Raw genomic sequence first — 17,836 nt, 5'->3', positions numbered from 1 at the left:
AAGGAGACTTTGGGAGGGAGGGCTGGGATGGAGGGGGTCGTCTCCCTTGAGGGGCGCTGAGATGGAATCTGGTGGGGGGAGGGGTTCCCCAGAGGACCAGGGTCAGATCCCAGGCCCACCCCGCTCCAGTGGGTGACTTGGGGAAGGTGGGTACCTTCTCTGAGCCTCAGTTTCCTGTGTGAGATGGGCCCAGCGTGAGGACATCAAGCTCTAATTTCTGGGGCCCTCATGCAGTCAATAAAAGGTGGTAGTGATTTTAAGTCCTGGCAATATTTGGAATTTACATCCAGACCCGAAGCCCCAGCTGCATTCCTAGGAGGGATTCCCTTGTTTTCCAAAGGTGCCCTCAGGCGGACTCACCCAGGTCGAGAGGCCAGAGTGCTGCTGCCTGCTGCAGGAGGGAGGAGGAACCCAGCTTCCTTCCTGAGGTCCCCGCAGGTCCTCTCCCAGACACCCCCAAACCTGCTGGAGGGTCTCACTGAGCCATCTCCAATGTGTGCGGCTGCATGTCCGATGCAGGCACCCCAAGCTCTCCGGAAAGTCCTGTTCCGGCTACCCTACCCAGCTCCCCGCTGCCAGCATTTCATCCCCCAGCTGCCTGTGCTGGGGTCACACCACTTCACACCCTCACCCTGCACAGCAGGTCCTGAGAGCAGCAGGCAAAGGCCCCGCCAGAGATATTCTGGGGACACTGAGGGCAGATCCAAGGAAGGTTTATCAAGGTGCATCCCTGGCAGCCGACGGTGGCTGCGTGGAAAGGGCATCTGGATGCGAACACCCGGTATCCACCCTAAGGCTGACCATCCCAAGGTCCCGGCACCAGGGCTGGGAGCAAAATCTGAATGCCAGCAATAAGAGCACCTGGTTGGCCGATGGTGTGTGTGTGTGTGTCTGTGTGTGTGTGTGGGTGTGTGGGTGTGTGGGTGTGTGGTTGGGGGAGGGGGAGGGGGTCCACCTTCATTCAACTGCAGGTGTGACTGTCCAGGGAGACAGCTGTGAGGGTGGAGTCTCAGTGGTGGCCAGTTGCAGTGGGGAAGGATCATGGTCTGTCGGGACTCCCTGAAAACAGAAGCTGTGGGCAGGGCAGCGAAGGCTGCCAAGGTCACCAGTGGGCTTGGGCTCCCTAAGGAGGCCGAGAGGAGGGGAGACAAATATGGTGATGGAAAGAACTGGAAGCCACAGGGGTGAGGTATAAAAATCTGTATTTATATTACAAAGACAGAATGGTACAGCACAGTCCCTCCCGGTGAACAGGCTGGTGGGTGGCCCAATTCTCTCCAGTGAGGATCTTGTAACACGCTATCCTGGCCAGTGCCAGGCCCCCCGGGAAGCCCCAGACTCTGGCACAGAACCTGCCCTAGATGTGGCCCAGGGTCAGAGTTCTGTGTGCCCAGCTATGGGGAGGGGTCCCCAGGTTAGCTGATCCAGAGAGGCAGGGGGTGGGAGAGTGAGGGAAGCCTGCCTCGCTCAGCAGATGGGGATTGTCTGGGGCAGACAGGAGGGCACGGGTCCTCAGGGCCTTAGTTGGGCACACAGCCCCATCAGCCCAAGAGAGCTGGCTCGGGCCCCGGGCCTCCCAGACCCAAAATACAAAGGTGGACCCAGAGCTCCAAGGAAGAGAAGCCTTCTTGCAGTCTTCCCAGCCAGCTGGGCCTGCACTGGGCAGTAATGGCCTGGTGTACAGGGGCCACCTCCCAGTGAGGGTGGGGACCCAAACATGAGCCTGGGACTCCAGGATCCTGGCCACCCAGTGCCACAATGGTCCACAGAGGTGTGGGAGGGCACACGGATAGAGCGTGCAGGCACCCCTGCAACCCTGTTCTGGTCCCATCTGCTTCTATAGACTCAACAGTGCTCAGTTATCCGACACGGCCTCAGCAGGGACCCCTCTGGGTCTCTGTGGCCACCAGCAACAGCTAACCTGTGCAAAAGGCCAGAGGGAGGAGAGAATGGATGTGTAACTCCTAGCACCACACCCTGGCCCCGAGGACCACCCCCAACGTGTCTGCTGGTGGCAGGGAGGGGCCTCTGGGAGCACAGGCCCCCAGGTGGCCAGTGAGGTCAACTCCCTGGCCCAGGTGGGAACCACAGCCTGAGAAGCCACAAGCTGAGCTGCCAGAAGGTCAGCTGAGGGAGGGCCACAGTTGGTCACCTGGAGATGACCCTGCTGGCTGGGGTACTGGGGGAGCTGGTACTTTATGAATTCTGAACACAGACCGCCCCAGGGGTCTGGACTTGTGCCTCCCACAGCAGGATCTTCAACTCGCGCACTCCTCTGCCTCGGAGTGTGCCAGATGCTGACAAGAAGCTCTCTGTGGACGTGCTCGGGCAGACGGGAGCCACCCTAGGCACTCTAGACCCCCAGGGACACCGGAAGGAGACAGGATAGAACAGGTTCCCTCGCAACCGCCAGCAAGATGTCTGGACAGTCTCCCCAGCCCCTGCGCTGTCTCCCATGAGCCTGCTCTCCACTCGCCATCCTGAGCCTCTGCAGGACAGGTTCTGTGCCAGAGCCGTTTCCAGGAACCCCTTTCTGCCTCAGTAGGCTACTCACCCTGGCGCGTCTACCAGCGTGACCGAAAATAAACACCAGCTTCCCCCCCCCACCCCAGTCTGGAAATTGGTTACAACGCACCAGAGAGGGAAGCAGACACTGCGGCGGGGCGGCCCCACAGCACACCACCCAAATATTGCTGTGTGGACAAGGGCTTCGGGAACAAAAGGCCAGGAGAAGCCTCCTAAGGCCCCGGCCTGGCTACCCAGGGTGAAGGTCTGTCCTCATCAGCTGCCTATTTCTGAAATTTGGGGCCCTCACCCCAGGCCAGGGGAGCAGGGATGGTTCAAGCTGGGTACAGCTGAGAACCTATTTCTCTGGTTAGCCGGCTCTTCACCAGGCCCCGGGGCACAGCGATACTGGGGTGCTGGGTCACCAGGGGGCCAGGTGACACAAAGCTGCTGCGCACGATCCCCCCCCCCCCTCCCGACCTGGCCCGGCAGGAAGCCAGCCGAGGCTGCTGGGAGGGGCTGCTGCCTGGGGAGGAAGCTAGGAGGGCACGTGCTGGGCAGGCCAGGGGCGCCCCTTGAGCCACAAGGGAGATGCTGGTGGTGGTGGGCGGGGCGGGGCCAGACATGGGACACAAGGCACACTTGGACGAAGGTGACATACAAGACGAGTCCCTGAGACGCTGGGTCACTCCCACCCCTCAGCAAACAAGGACACAGCAACGGCTAGGAAAATAGAGTACAAAAATCTCGTACAGGAAATTGAGGCGGCACACGCTGATGTCACTTGGCGGGGAGTCTTTAGAGCTTTTTTCTCTTTTAAAAACGTTTCTCTTTTGTTTTTGGGAAAAAGCCTCTCTCCTGGGAGCCCTGTTCTGGGCTGCTGGGCAGTGCAGCAATTTTTTTTTTTTTTTTTTTTGCTTTTTTTCTTTCAAAGGTAGATGAGAAAGCCTCCTGAGGCCTCAGTGCCTTCAGCCTGCCGTCCCCAGCGCACTCCAGCCCCCGCCAGGAGGAGAAGCCCTCTGCCCAGTGCAAACAGGGCCAGTGAGCTGGGGTGGGGAGGGGGAGCCAGGCACAGGCCAGGGACCAGAACTTGCCCAGATGACCCTTGAAGGCCTACCTCCCCATGATGTGTATCCTCTGGGTCCAGTGACGATGTGTGTGTGTGTGTGTGTGTGTGTGTGTGTGTGTGTGTGTGTATGCGCATGTGGGCGTGTGTGCCTAGGCATGTGTGTGTGTACATCTGAGGGACCTAACAGAGCAGAAGCTTGGAAGGGGGGGCCTGGCCTGCCCCCAGGAGCCCAGCGCTTGCTCCTGACACCTGTGGGGTGCAAAGGCCCCTCTCCGCCCACTTGCCCCAGGGTGCTCACCCGAGTCCCGCCCTTCATGGGTCCCTCCATCCAGGCCTCAGGAGCCTACGTGGACTGACAGACAGATGGACAGACGGACGGAGAGCCACGCCTTCCTTCCTTCCTCGGTCCACTCCTTCCTTTCTCCTGGGATCCAGGGTGGGGGTCTGAGCTCCCCGCAGTGGTCATTAAGCCCCTCACACGGTGCCCGCCGGGATTTGCAGCAATGATATTTAATACTTCTGGAATGATTAGGAATCTGAGAACAGACCGTGGGCGGCTACGCTGGGCTCCGGGATGTGGGAGCTGGGCCCCGCCTCCCTGCAGGAGTCCCTGCCCAGCTGGGAGGGGTGGGCAGCACGGTGGGCCCTGACCGGCAGGCGGCGGAGGCGGGCAGCCCAGGCGGCAGCTGGAGCTTCCAGAATGGCACAGCAGCGGGCCCGCGGAGAGGCTTTCGAGGACTGGAGGGCTGGCACGCTTGGCCGGGCAGGCAGGCGGGCCAAGGAGCTGAGGGCGCTGGGCCTACGAGAGGCCGGGGCGGCCAGGCCGCCGGCAGGGGGGCCCGTAGCCCCCATCGCTGCAGCCGCCCCTCTGCAGGCTGTAGTGGCCCTCCACGTCACTGCTGCTGCCAACACTGTCCAGCTCACCAGGGCCAAACTCCATGCCCTCTACGTCCACTTCTGGGGAGAACAGAGACGGCAGGATCAGAAACCGAGGTGCCGGCCGGGGGCCCCCTTCAGAGTTAGGGCCGATCTCCACCCTTCACGGAGGACGCAGAGGCTCCGGGGGCGGGGCGTGGGGGAGGGATGGGGCTCCCGGCCTCTGTGCCTCTCCCTCCACATGGCACCACTTCCGCTACCACACTCGGAGCGCTCGGACAGCGCCGGGGACACACAGCGGCCATCGTCCCCACCCAGGGGCCGCTCCCACGCCCCCACCTTGCTCGGAGTCGTCGGTGGAGACGGCGGAGCCTGTGCTGTCTGTGCGCACGCGCTCCAGGCTCTGCACCGACAGCTGCTCCAGGCGCCGCTTTAGGAAGCGGTGTTCCCGCTGCAGCTGCTCCTTGATGCTCAGCGCCCGGCGGTCCTGCTCCTCCAGTTTCTGGGGGCGGGGGCGGGGGGGGGGGGGGCGAGGGGAGCTGTGAGCTGCGGGGATGGGGGGACCGGGGACCATCCCCTACCAGGAACTGGGGTGCAGGGGCGGGTTCTCATCCCACACACCCCCCCCACCCCCGCCTGGCCAGGGGCCACAGGGTGCCCAGTGCCCATGGGGCCCAAAGTCCCGATGAGCCCCCTCCTCACCCCTCCAGGCCCGTTCTCTGTGTGTGCTGACTGGCTCCAGATGACCCACAGCCACTAGACACCTTGGCCGAGCCAAGTCACGCGTGGGCCCTGGGCTAGCACCACCTCCTGGAGGACAGCCCGCCCTCAGCAGTCTTGCCCCGCTGTCCCCCATACTCCTCACATCCGCTCACCCCCTGCCTGCCCTCTTCCCTCTCCATACCTTCCCTGCTGGAGCTGTTGCTGCTCTGTGAGGCCCCAGGGCACTGACTCTACCTCTCTCAAAGCTCCAGCCCCACTGCCTGTGCTGGCCTGGGAGCTTTGAGGATCTCTTGAGGACACTGAGACCCACCCTGGTTTGCCCAAGTGTCCCAAGACCCCCCCCCCCCCCCAACAACCAGCAGGTCTGTCTCGAGGCCTTGGGGGCCTACCCCAGGAGACCAACCCCACCCTCTACCCAGAACCTCCCAACCCCTGGGCTGCCGGCTTCCTATCCTGCCCTTCCTGGCCCCACGTCTCCTTCTAGCTGCTGCCCCTTCACAGCCCAGGGCCCCCGAGGACCACACCTCCCCCAGCCTGGCATGGCTACCTCCTACCCACCCCCCCGCCCAACCTCCCAATAAAACCCAGCACGTGCCTGTGACCACCTCAACCTTCAGCATCCCCCGTGGCCAAGCACCGCCCACCTACCACCAGAGACCCTCAGGGGTCCCCGATGTGCACCTGCTAGGCGGCTCCCCTCAGGCCCCCTGGTCACTCCCCCAGGGTGCACGGGACAGGATAGGGTCAGACCAGGGGCAGCAGTGGGGGCACCGTCCTACTTACCTTGATGTGCATCTTGGCACGCTTCAGGAGGCTCAGCGTGGTGTGGCGGGTGCTGTCAGGGCCCAGGGGCACCAGCTGCTTGAGCTGCTCCAGATAGAGCCTGAGCTTGGCTCGTCTGAAAGAGGAGAGACAGAACAGTCAGGCCAGAGTGGCACAGCCGACGGGGACAATGGCAATGGCAGCAGAGAGGCCTGGGAGGTCTGAGGGCACAAGAGGCAGCCAGCCAGACTCCTGCACGGACCTGCTGAGGGTCCAGGGCTCCCCTCCCAGCCTGGCTGGCAGCTTCCCCAGAGCAACCAGGCACCTGCCTTCTGGATGCCCCAACAGAGGAGGAGAGCCTATGGCCAGGGCCCGTGCAGCCAGCCCACCACAGCCCTCAGGGCCTCAGAAAGCCACCACCAGGCACCACCTTCAGAGCCCTGGCTCACCCTGCTGTCACCATCCTCCACAGTGGATCCAGGAGGTCAGGGGACGACCGGGGACAGCAGGGTTAGGGTCCTGGTCGGACTGCTCCCAGAGGTCCAAGGGCCCGAGACAAGATTGGCATTCCACCTTGCCAAGTTCAGGGTGGTCTCTGGTCACATCACCACAGAAACACAAGTCTATTGGGGTCATGGAGGGCTGAGGACCAGACCCTCCACCCCAAATTTGGTTTCCCTTAGAAGAAACAGCTTCATTCCAGATTTCGTCCCTGTGTTCAGGCAGATGAAGGCAGAGTTCCACAAAACTGTACTCCTAAGAGCCAGTGGCACTATTGACATAGGGGTCTCAGGTTGGGGGCCGGGGGGGGGCGGTTGGCCTGGATCCACCTTGCAGAAACACGGCCTTCCTGGCTCATCTCATCTGGGGAGGGCAGGCTGGCAGAGACTAAGGTGACTACAGCGCATCCTAAAGGACGCTGTGGCCACCGCGATGGCCTGGGGCCATTGCCCCATCCACGTGACGGCCCCTCCTCAGTACGTGCAGGGCGCCAGAGCCCCAACACGCTGTCCAGCCGCGATGCTCTGCTGGGGCTCCGCTCTGAAAGGAGGGCCCTTGAGGGCGAGGGGTAGGAATTCTTTGTGAGACAGCCTGTCGCCCGACTGCCCAATCACCACAGCCAGCACATGCCCCTTCCCTCAAAGTGCCAACCGTGGCCGTCTCTTATTTTCACCTCTATCCCCTATGTGCCACAGCCTTGCTTAGCCTTAGAGAGCCCGGGAGGAAAGTGGGCAGTGATGGCCACTTCTGAGGGGCATCCAAGGCCTGGGGAGAGAGAGGGGAGCTGGGTGCAGGGCAGGACCCCCTCTGTAGAACAGCAACTAACAGCCCCGCCCTGTAGGAGGAAGGCTGGCTGCACATGGACCCCCTGGCCCTACGTCTGCCACCCGTGTCCACACAGCACCCCCACTGAGAGGGCACCTCCCCACCCCGCACCCCAGCCCACAGCACCCCAGCACCTAGGTGGGCCAGGTGGGCCTGAGTTAGGAAGAACTTCCAGGACACAGGACTGACGCCGTGCTCTGCCACGAGGTCACACGGGGCCAGGACCTGAGCAGCCCAGGCACCAGGGACCTACGTATGGAGCAGCCCATGCTCTGCCTGGAGGCTGGGGGACCTTCAGAGATAAGCGCCCACCTCCATGCAGACACAGGGCTGGGGAAGGGGGCATGCACGACCCCCTGGAGTCCGGGAACCTCCGCTCCCTCACCTCCAAGTGGGCGGGGCATCCCCTCTGCCCTGCTGAAAACGGGGCCAGGAACACAGGGGCAGGCTGCACACCACACTCTGTGCTCAAGGAGGGGTCGGCAATGAGAGTGTCACCCTCTCCCCCGGGGCCCTCCTGTCCTGCCATCCGTGCTAAGTTCACAAGTGGGGTCCCCTTGTCCACCTACTCTAGAGCGAATGTCAATTCTTACAATCTGCTGCTTAATTACATAAGCAGCACGTGATCTTTGTGCAAAATCAGAAACTGCCGATCAGCAGAAAAGTAGCCCAGATTCCACCACCCAGAGACGACCACACCATCCTCTCAATGTGCTCTACGTTCCTGCGTCACAAACGCTCAGTGACAACATCAGCATACGGAACCACGTGTGTGACAGGTCACCCAATATTGTTTAAAAAAATAAAACAGCAGACGCACACAAGAGACTCAACAGGACACAATGAAGAGCAGGAGGCATGCGTCTCCAGGTGATGCGGTTGGCAACGTTTATTTCTTTGGCTTTACGGTTTGTGTTTTTTAGTTATTTGTTTTTATATTTTCCAAGTTTTCTACGCTAAAAAAAAAACAAAAAAACACCACATATTACTTTTACAATCAGAAAGAGACATTTGTACAAGAAAGAAAAAACACAGCCGAAAGACGAACAACAGTGGAAAAGTATCTGTGATACACATAAAAGACAAATGGTTAGTATCCGTGACATTTTGAGCTCATACACATCAAAAACAAGGAGAGGAGTATCTTAAGGTGGAAAACGGGCAAAGGACGCAAACAGGCAAGTTGCAGAGCACAGACTGCTAAGCTAGCACAAAACCGAGTGGGTCTCCCAGCACTCTAGGAACTGAGGACCAAGCAGGGCGGGCGGGCGGGCGGGCGTCTGGGCCACACTGGAAAGGACCTGCCGGCTCTCAGGCGGCGCACGGGCCCATCTGCGCTTTGTTCAGGGAGAGCGAACAGGGACGACAGCGCTGAGGGCCGCTGCGGCGACCCAAACCCTTGACCAGCACCTGCACTTGTAGGATCCGGGTCCCACCGGGCTGCCCCCCACGGATGCAAAGATGCACGTTTACCGACGCTCGCTGTGGCCCGGCCTGCGTCAACCAGAGGGCCGCCCCTAACAGTGCAGGCAGCACGCGTGCCCGTGCGGGCGCTGGGACCAGGAGCGGAGGGGAACGCACGACACAGGTGGACACTCACGTGGTGTCCGGTGAAAGGTCGGGTTAGAAAGAGCAGATGACAAGGTCCCATTCTTATCCAAGTTAGTATCCGTGCGGAGGAGAGGAGGGAGCAGGTGCGGCCTCCCAGCCGCCTAGGATGGCTGACTCTGAGGGGGGAGCCAGGGAGGCCCACGGGCGTCTGCGAGCAACGTGGATGGACTGCTTTAGAAATCCCAAAGCAGAGGCTTCTCAAGAGACAAGGAGAGCCCGCTGGACCACAGCCGTGCAACGTTTACCACTGGACAGCGCGCCCACCCAGCTCCAGAGGAGCGCTGGGCCAGGAGGGCAGCCTCGGCGGGGTGGGAACCGGCGCCGGCTGTGGGGCCCCGGGCAGGAACCCCATGCCCCACCCCTGTGGGGAGCGGGCTGCCCCATGACCTCTCTGGAGCTGGAAGGGGTGCCGGGGCCCTGCAGCCCTCCTCTGGGGCTGCCACAGCGCCGCAGGCCCTCTGCCAGTGCCCCGTGGCTGTCCCCGGCATTCCTGGGAGCTTTGAAAATTCACCACTTCCTGAAGGAACCCTGTGTGGATTCTGGGGCCAGAACCCGCCTCTGGGAATCACTGCAGTCTGTTAACAGCAGCTCCGTCTCTGGCAGCCGGCCACGGCCTGGCTCTTGACCCAGGCCCTTGCCCGCTTCCCACCACAAGACCCTGCTCCTCAGAGGAAGACCCAGGGCTCCCATGCCGCATCCCCGGCACCCGAGGGGCAGGGACCCAGCTCCGCAGGGCCACGCTCTGGGCCACCCCAGGCCCGGCAGTCCGAGAAGAGGCAGCATGGAGAGGCACCAAACTGTGGCTCCCTCAGCAGGTGTGACGAGAAGCAAGGGTGCCCCATTCTCCCCTCACGTGCTCCCGCACCTTCCAGTTGTGGGGTTTCTAGAGACGGTGAGCCACTGTGTCACGCAGACATGGCATGGCAGCCCCTGCAGAGGGTCCCCCACCCCTCCACACACAAAACCTAAATCCTGGAGCTGAGCCGGTGGGGGAGGGGGTCATCCTGCCAAGAAACATCTGACTTCCACGACCCCCAGGCCTGGGGTCAGGAGCAGAACACTAGAGCAGCGTTCCACAAGAGAAGAAGGGAGGACGGGGAAGGAACGGGCAGGGCGGGCCTCAGCTTGACCGGGCTGGCTCGGAGAACACGCCGGGGGATGCCCCACAGGCCCAACGTAGGCACGCCTCCAGGGAGGGCAACGTGCGGAGCTGGTGACCCAGCCAGCTGCTCCGTTCCTGCCCATGGCCAGCAGCCAGGAGCATCCAGCATCGGCACAGGTACAGCTGTGACCCGGGGCCTGACCAGGTCCCAAGCTCCAAGACTGTGGGCGCCTCATGGCCAGCCAGGAACACACGCCCCGCATCGGGATGGGGCAGTGTACGCAGACCTCAGGCCACCTGTCTGTCCTGCTTCCGTGTCTGGAAAGAGCCCCCCGAGGCCCAGCCTAGGGGCAGGCTTTGGGAGAAGGTGACTGAGGCCGTGGCCAAGGCCAAGGGGCAATTGTAGGGGTCAAGGCTAGCAACGTGTCCTCCTCCACAGGCAGCCATGCCCTTGCCACCCATACTCCCTTAGTGTCATCCCCTCTGTCTGAACTGAGGGGCAGTTTTTCCAGACACCACCCCCAGGAAGCCTTTTCTACAGCATCCCCACATGCCTGTCCAGGCTCCTGTCCCAGTGAGGCTGGCCATGTCTTCCAGCCTGGGAGGAACCCCAGGGCCCCCACACCTGCCCCACCTCCACACTCTCTTGGGAACCCCTCAATCACACAGGACCAGTCCAGGAAGTACGGTTCCTGCAAAGAACACAGCGTCCTGTCCCCACCCAGCGCCCACCCAGCCGAGGGCTGCTGGCGCTGCTGTGGGCGTCCCCGGAGGGGGAGGGGGGCACAGAAAACTGGCTATGCTCCAAGCTTTCCCAGGGCGGGCTGGAGTTTTTACCTTGTACGCTACCCACTACCCTTGTACACCCCCGCTACCGCCCAATACTGACCCAAGAAGGAAGGAAAGAACTGGCCCATTTCACAGATGGGAGCGAAGGTCCGGAAGAAGCTACCACAAGGCATCCCAGGACCCACCCACAGCTGCACCACCCTGTTAAGACCAGCTACAAGGCCACCTGTCGGCAGGGCCTAGGCTGCCTGTGTCTCGTCCCTTCGTCAGAGAAGGTGCAGGGTCGTGGAGCCCCTGAGGGCACGACAAGGCCTGTAGCACCCAGACTAGGGGCACCTGGGAGGGCTCTGGGGCCAACCTGGGCCGGCTGTACTGCCCCTTCCCCACTTCTCACCCCAAGCCCTCCCACTCCTGGGAGAACCCAGAGCAGACTGGGCCCTGCAGCTGGCAGGTGGGTGTCCCGGGATCCAGCCTGGGCCCGGAGCTTTCCCTCAGGCCCACATGGCCAGAGCCTGCTGCCCTTCCCACTGCCCCCAGATAAGACCAGTGGGAGCTCCTTGGAAGGCACACCCCACAGTGCAAGGGACCCTGAACTAAGGAACCCCAGACTGAGAGGGCTGAACCCTCCTGGCTGGAGGCCAGTGTCCTGAGAGCTCAAAAGCTGCTCCCAAAGGCAGCAAATGCCCCGAATTAGATGGATCTTCTCCTCCAGGGAGCTGGCCCTGACTGCCACATAGCACAGGGGGCCTGTCCCTAGCCGCTCACCCCCACCTGAGCTCTCATGAGCAGGGCACAGGCCCCGGTCTCTGCCTGCTGGCATGGGAGTGCCTGAGACCAGAGCCTGACTCCTCCTTCAAGATTGACCCTTCCCAAGCAAGGGCACGGCCTGGCAGGGCAGGTGGCCACACCCAGGGCACAGCAGGTGGATGCGGGTGCGGCCACAGCATCCCTTCAGCAGAAGGATAGGTAGGACATGTCAGGTGGCCAACGTGGGGCCTGGAGGGGAGGGACAGGGGATCACTTACCTGTGCTTTTCTAGTTCATTGTGTGAGGACCTGTTTAGAGAGACAGAAAGACAGAGCTCACTCTGCTGACCACCAAAGCACAAGAATGACAGCTCTACTCAGGGACTCAGGAACCTGCAAGATGGTGGCAGGGAGGGTGTGGGTCCCAGGACGGCTCGGGATGGGGAGTGCTGGGCAGGTGAGCACTGCTGACCAAAGGCTGGGGGAACCTCACACTGAGTGACAAGGACAGGAGACACAGAAGTGCAGTCATGTCCAGAGGTGCCTAGGACTGCCTGACTTACTTAGTGAGACATGTGGGGACTCTTGCCAGCAGGAAGGTCCAGGACCCCTTCCAGAAGGTTCTAGGACTGACCCACCCTGTGTTCCCAAGGTCTACCAGGCACTAAGCCACCAGCCTTCTCCACCCCACACTCCCGGAGGCCAGCAGTGTCTCTGGAGCCACAGGAGCTGTCACAGGGACCCAGCTGCAGGTGAGCACAGAGGCCAGGACTTCAGGACGCAGGGTGGTGCTGTCCTGACAACCCCAGCCATAGCAACATCCTCACCGTGTTGGGCTCTCCCACCTGCAAGATCACAGCTCACACCAGCGGGACATCGAGGGACAGAGCAGACCCAGCCCAAGAGCCCTCAGCCCAGGGCTCTGATACCTGGATGCTTCCTGGCCCAGTGGGCAGGAGGGACACTGAGGCTGGCCCTTCTGCTTCCCTCTGGGGCCACGGTCTCGGCCTCTCTGGGAACAGTGGCCCCATCTGCTGCTCAAGCCTTGCCCATCTGGCCCATTCAGACAGGGGTACAGAGTCCTGAGCACTCCAGTGGGCAGTGCCACCACATCTGCCCTGCAGAGCAGCAACGCAGCAGGGCCAATCTCCCCATTCTAGATCATTCTCCCAGTCCAGGCGGGGACCCCATGGACAGCCAGGACTCCGAGGCCTGCCAGGCTACCTCCCACGTGAGCAGAGGGCTCCGGCCACCTCGGGGCACACCCAGATTGGATGCCATGTCCCCCACCCCTCACTCCTTCCTGGAGCTTCTGCTGACCTCTGCCTGCCCGCCCTCACTCTCCTGCTCCAGGAACTCAGGATTAGGTGTCTCCCGTCCCCACCCCACGAGCTGGAGCACCTGCCCAGCCTTCGTGCCTCTGCTATCCACCATGGTTCACGGCCCCATCAGAGCCAACTGGGGCCTCCCCTCTGCAGCTTGAGGAGAGCCTCCAGACCTGGGTTCTGGGGGGCTCAAGGGCCTGCTGGTCACAAGGGTTGGGCAAGGAGCTTTGGAACCCCTGTCAGGGCTGGCCAGGACCAGGAGGGAGCAGAGCTGTCAGGCTCCTCGAGGCCTGAACAATAGCCCGCCAGCATGGGTCTGCCCACGTGTGAAGGATATAAGGGTCAGGGAGTGTCCTTCAGTGTAGAGCAACCGGCCCGGCCACCCCCTCACAGTCTGGGCTGGACCCCATCCTGGAGACAGAGGAACACTCCTTGGCTAGCCGGGAGTAGGGAGAGAGGCCCAGAGCCCCGCCTGGGGCTCCTCCCAGACACCTGTGCTAGCCTCCTGGGGGGTTTGTAACATGGGTCCAGGAATGCCCTGTCTTAGACATGCTTCGTACTGGGGCCAGGGGTGGGGGTGGACCCACGGCTGGAGCTTTACTAAGCACGTTCCTGGCATCACCGGTTCACACCCCACATCAACGCCTCCAGGTAGATACTCCTCTACCCATGTCCTTGTAAGACCCGAGCCCCAGCAGGCTGGCTCTAGGCCTCTTGCTGAACCATTGTTCCCAAGAGCCCTTCCTGGAGCTCTGGCAATTGTGGGGCCTCCCCACACATGTCACCCTCCTGCCCCACTATTCACCCCTCACCCCGGTCCCAGCTGTGCCCATCCTTTTCCCTCATCTTGGTGGGACACAGAAGCCTTGCAGGCTGGGACTGCCCTGCCAAGTCAGGGTCCCGAACCCTCTGGGCCCTGCTCTGCCTTAGGCCCTGGTCTGGGTTGGCTGAGGCCCAGCTGGGCCAGGACAGCCTGGAGGGACCATCACTGTGAGCCGTAGGGGCCTCAGACACTGGGAGCGGCAGGCTCTGCCCAGAGGAGCAGCAGGGAGGTGCAACGCAGCCCAGGAGACCCTCTCATTCCCTTCCCAGTGAGCTCAAGATCTCCATCCTGCAGAATGTAGAAGGCCAGGACCCCACTGCAGAACGGGAGTCCCAGAGACGGGACAGGGGGCCAGGCAAGTAATTCAACTGGTCTATGCCTCAGTTTCCTCAGCCTTAAAATGGGGATAAAAATAACACCTCCTTCATGGGTTGGGTGAATATTAGCACCTACGTGAACCACTCCGTACATAAAGGGCCCTCTTCAGAGAATCTTAGAATTCTGGTGATCGCTTTTGGGTACCCCATGGGAGTCCAAGGTCACGTCACGGAGTTCTCCAGGGGTGCCATGGCACTGGGGGCAATGAGAGCCAACAGCACGGGCCTGGCTAGCTCCCTGAGGAGGTGTGAGGCAGTGGTGCCCCCCCCCCCCCCCCCTTCACGTATCCCTTCCCAAACTGCCCTCAGCAGGGGACCAGGGGCCGGGACTCCGAGGCTCGTCCAGCCAGGGCAGATGGAGACTCCACCGATTCCTTGCCAGGCCCGGGGCGCCAGGACGTCACAGGAGATGGGTCCCTGTGCCAGCCTTTCTGTTTCCCAAGAACAGGCAGGCCACAGGAATGAGCCGCACCCTCTGCCAAGGGGCCCCCAAGCCCCCTGCAAGAGCAGATCCCAGCGTGGTGACATGGTCCAGAGCCAAAGTGGGCCCCCAGACAGTGCCAGGTGTGCTGTGGTCCTCATGGCAGCAGGGAGAGGGGAACCCCGTGGGAGCCCTAGCTCAGGGTCCCCATGCCCCTGCAGGGATGTGTACCCCGGCTTTGCGCTTCACAGCCTGGGAACGAGGCCAGGAGAGGGGGTGGGGATCGCTGGCACCCGGAGGGCTGCTGCACGGCGGCCCGCACCTCTTCCAGCTCCCCTTAAAAAAGGCCTCCTGTCCCAAAGAAAGGAACCCTACACTTGTCGCTGCACTTTCACTTATGTCAGGAGAGGGGCAGAAGCGGTGGGACGGGTGGGGGCCCAGGCAAGGCCTCCGGCCGCCCTCTTTGTCCAGGCCCCTGGGGGTAGGGGTCCTCAGCCCAGCCGCAGGAGAGGTGAGGCCCACCCACCCGCGGCAAGCAGAGGTCAGGGCGAGCGGTCCCACGCTGCTCTGCACCGAGCCTCAGTTTCCCTGGACTCACGGGGGCACCGGCCAGCGCCCAATGACAACTTTTTTCCTGCCCGGAAAAGTCCAGAACAACTTGGGAGCGGGGAGCGGCTGCGGGAAGAGACCCCGAGCGGCTGGCGCTGTACGCGTGGCACTGTTTACGCGAGAGGCCGAGGAGGCGCGGCCCGCGGGAAGATGGCGACGGCGCGGGCGGGGCCGGCCGGGCGGGGCTGCGGCCGCGGCCCCGGCGCGCCTCCTCCTCCAGGCTGGCCGCCGGGGCGCGCGGCCGCGGCCGGGCTGCGGACCGGGGGTCGGGGCCGCGGGAGGGCGCTTCGGGGCGGGGGGGGCGACCCCGGGCGCCGGGCCGGGCGGGGGGCGGCCGCGCGGGGGCTGGGGGGGGCGGTACCTGTTGTTCGGGGCCTTGCGCACCAGGCCGGCCGCCTTTGTCTTCTTCCTGGCGAAGTCGCCGTCGAAGGGCAGCACCGAGGCGTAGCCGTGCTCGGCCTCTGCGGACAGACGGCGCGGTCAGCGGGCCCCCGCCCCGGCCCCGGCCCCGCCGCCGCCGCCGCCGCCCGCCCGCCCGCGGCCCGGCGCACAAAGGGGCGCGGGCGCTACCTCGGTCCCTGCGCTCCAGGTACTCGGCCGCCTCCAGCAGGATCAGCAGGGAATTTAGCTCCATCCTCCTGCCCGCCCGCGCGCTCCGGGACGGCGGCGGCCGCTGCCCGGCCCTCTCCGGCCGGCTCCGCTAGCCGCCCGCCCCGCGCGCCCGGCGGCCCCACTTCCCCGACTCCCGCGGACTCCCAGCGCGCTCGGCCGCCACCCTCCGCCTCGGGCCCTCAAATTGACACATAAGGCGAGCGGCGGCCGACGCAGCCAATGGGGGCCGGCGCTCCGGGTCCGAGGGCGGGCGCTAGGCCGGGCCGGGGCCAATGGGAGCTGGCCGAACGCCTCGGGCCGGGCCGAGAATGTTGACAGATGCGAAGCTCGGTTCCGATAGGCCCGCCGCGGTAGTAACAATTTAGAAGCCCAAGCTTAGCAACAGCACGTGGTGGCCCGGCCCCCGCGCTCGCTGACTGGCGGCCGGCGTGCATGATAAGTAGGCGCCGTGCGCCGATTGGCCCAGAACGGTCTATGTAAAATAGGGACCGCGGACCAATGGCCGGCTGCGGGGCGCGCGGCCAATGAGGGCGCCGCGGCCGGACGCGTTGCCGGGAGGAAGCTGAGCGCGGTGGCACCGCAAGCCACCGGACCAGCGCCCCTGGGCTGGTCAGCGTGCGGGAGGTGTCGCGTGCGCCTGGCCTGTCCGCCGGGTCTGCACGTCGTGTGCAGGAACCTGTTGCCCTGGAACAGCCACAGCACTGGCTCCGCGGGAGCACGGGACCTCGTGCTCTCTTCGGGGGTGTCTTATGGGCTACAAAGCGACATCTCTTCCTGCCGGACACAGAGTGACCCCAGGAAAGACCGGAGCTTGGAGGAGGGACGTAGAGGGTCAGAGCCCAAGAGTCAGATCTTGAGCCACATCTCAACGGGCAGAGACCCAGAGAGGGAGGGCCCCTCAGAGCTGCCCAGTGGACCCCAGGCCTGAAGGAAGGGGCAGATATCTGCTGCCACGGTCCCGAGGGTTTCCCAAGAGTGGAGGGCTGCGTGCTCGTGTCTGGTCTGAAGAGTGGAGACATTCCAAGACTTTCCAAGGAAGCGCTTTCTAGGGAAGAGAGTTGCCCTCCTTGGGAGAGGAGCGAGCCCCTCATCAAACTCCTGGCACTTGGGTGGCCCTAGTGGCCCCTGACCCTAAACTGATTCCGTAGGAGCAGGGACTGGCAGCCTGGGGGGCATCCCCAGACTGGCCTCAGTTCCCTTTGGTCTTCCTTCTCACTGGTTGTTGAGACTCGTGGCCTGGCAACTCCTGAGGAGGGGCCCAGCAGGCTGGAGAGTGTGGGGATAAGGTGGCTGGACCCCTTCCCTGACCCTGCCCAAACCTCTAAAGGGGGCATTGCTACTGCCAACGAAACAGAACAAAAACTATAAAAATCTCAGTACTTTCCATCCTAGGATCTATTGGATGTTTTATACACCATTTCCTTGTGCATTTCTGAATCCCCGATTTATGGTTAAGGGAACTGGGAATCCTGAGGTTTAGGGACTGCCTAGTGTCTCCTGGGAATCCCAGTAGCATTGATATTGGTGCTCCCACAAATGTGACCCAGGCCTGGTGACACAGGAGCAGGAAGACCAAGCCACCTCCTGACCTAACGCTATTTGCTGGGGGTGGGAGCCCAGCTGTGTGATCTGAGAAATGGGGTTAGGGGTGTGTTGTCCTCCCTACAAGACCCCAGAAGAGCTCAGCAGGACCCAGCCGGGCACTTGAAACCTGCCATTAGACAGCCCTGCATGGGCTGTCTTGATGTTAACCCCAGCCTTTCCTGCTCATGCCCCACAATTACCCCAGAACCAGAGCACAGCCCCTAAATGCTGTGCAGGATAAAGGAGAGTGCCCAACTCTGGGGAGGGGCAGATGCATTCAGAGTTGGGGGGCCTAGGAGGTAGAACCCCAGGCTTACCACCTGGTGGCTGGTATTTTGCAGAGTCCCTTCATCCCTGCTATGTGAAGAGTAGGTTGCTGGCCCCAGTCCTAAAGCCGGCACCTTGCCTAGGGTGAGTGCACCTGCTGGATGCCCACCCTACTAACTGCCGTGGGGCACGAGGGCTGCTCTGTTCCACAGCCGGCTGGGCAAAGGGCCAGGTGTGACTGTGGGAACCATGTGCATACGGCATCCCAGTCTGAGAGGAGAGGGGTGGCCCCACCTTGCAGCTGAGCTG

General features: G+C 62.7%; 1 protein-coding gene across 2 annotated transcripts; it reads right to left on the bottom strand.

The window, feature by feature from the left end:
• Nucleotides 1-1,185: 1,185 nt before the first annotated feature.
• Nucleotides 1,186-15,867, bottom strand: MXD4 (MAX dimerization protein 4). 2 transcript variants are annotated; one of them, XM_058723206.1, is made up of 6 exons: nt 15,635-15,865; nt 15,426-15,525; nt 11,789-11,818; nt 5,957-6,071; nt 4,790-4,952; nt 1,186-4,531 (listed from the first exon to the last, which is right to left on the bottom strand). In XM_058723206.1, the coding sequence occupies exons 1-6, from the start codon at nt 15,696-15,698 to the stop codon at nt 4,374-4,376; spliced, it is 630 nt and encodes a 209-aa protein (XP_058579189.1). In that variant the 5' UTR covers nt 15,699-15,865; the 3' UTR covers nt 1,186-4,373. The 2 variants fall into 2 exon arrangements, with proteins under 2 accessions (XP_058579189.1, XP_058579190.1); XM_058723207.1 differs by lacking the exon at nt 11,789-11,818 and having other exon boundaries at nt 15,635-15,867.
• Nucleotides 15,868-17,836: the final 1,969 nt, after the last annotated feature.

This window comes from Neofelis nebulosa, chromosome 3 (assembly GCF_028018385.1).
Source record: "Neofelis nebulosa isolate mNeoNeb1 chromosome 3, mNeoNeb1.pri, whole genome shotgun sequence".
Lineage (NCBI taxonomy): Eukaryota > Metazoa > Chordata > Mammalia > Carnivora > Felidae > Neofelis > Neofelis nebulosa.
The sequence above is the reverse complement of the archived record's forward strand: the minus strand, read 5'-3'. Positions and strand labels throughout refer to the sequence as shown.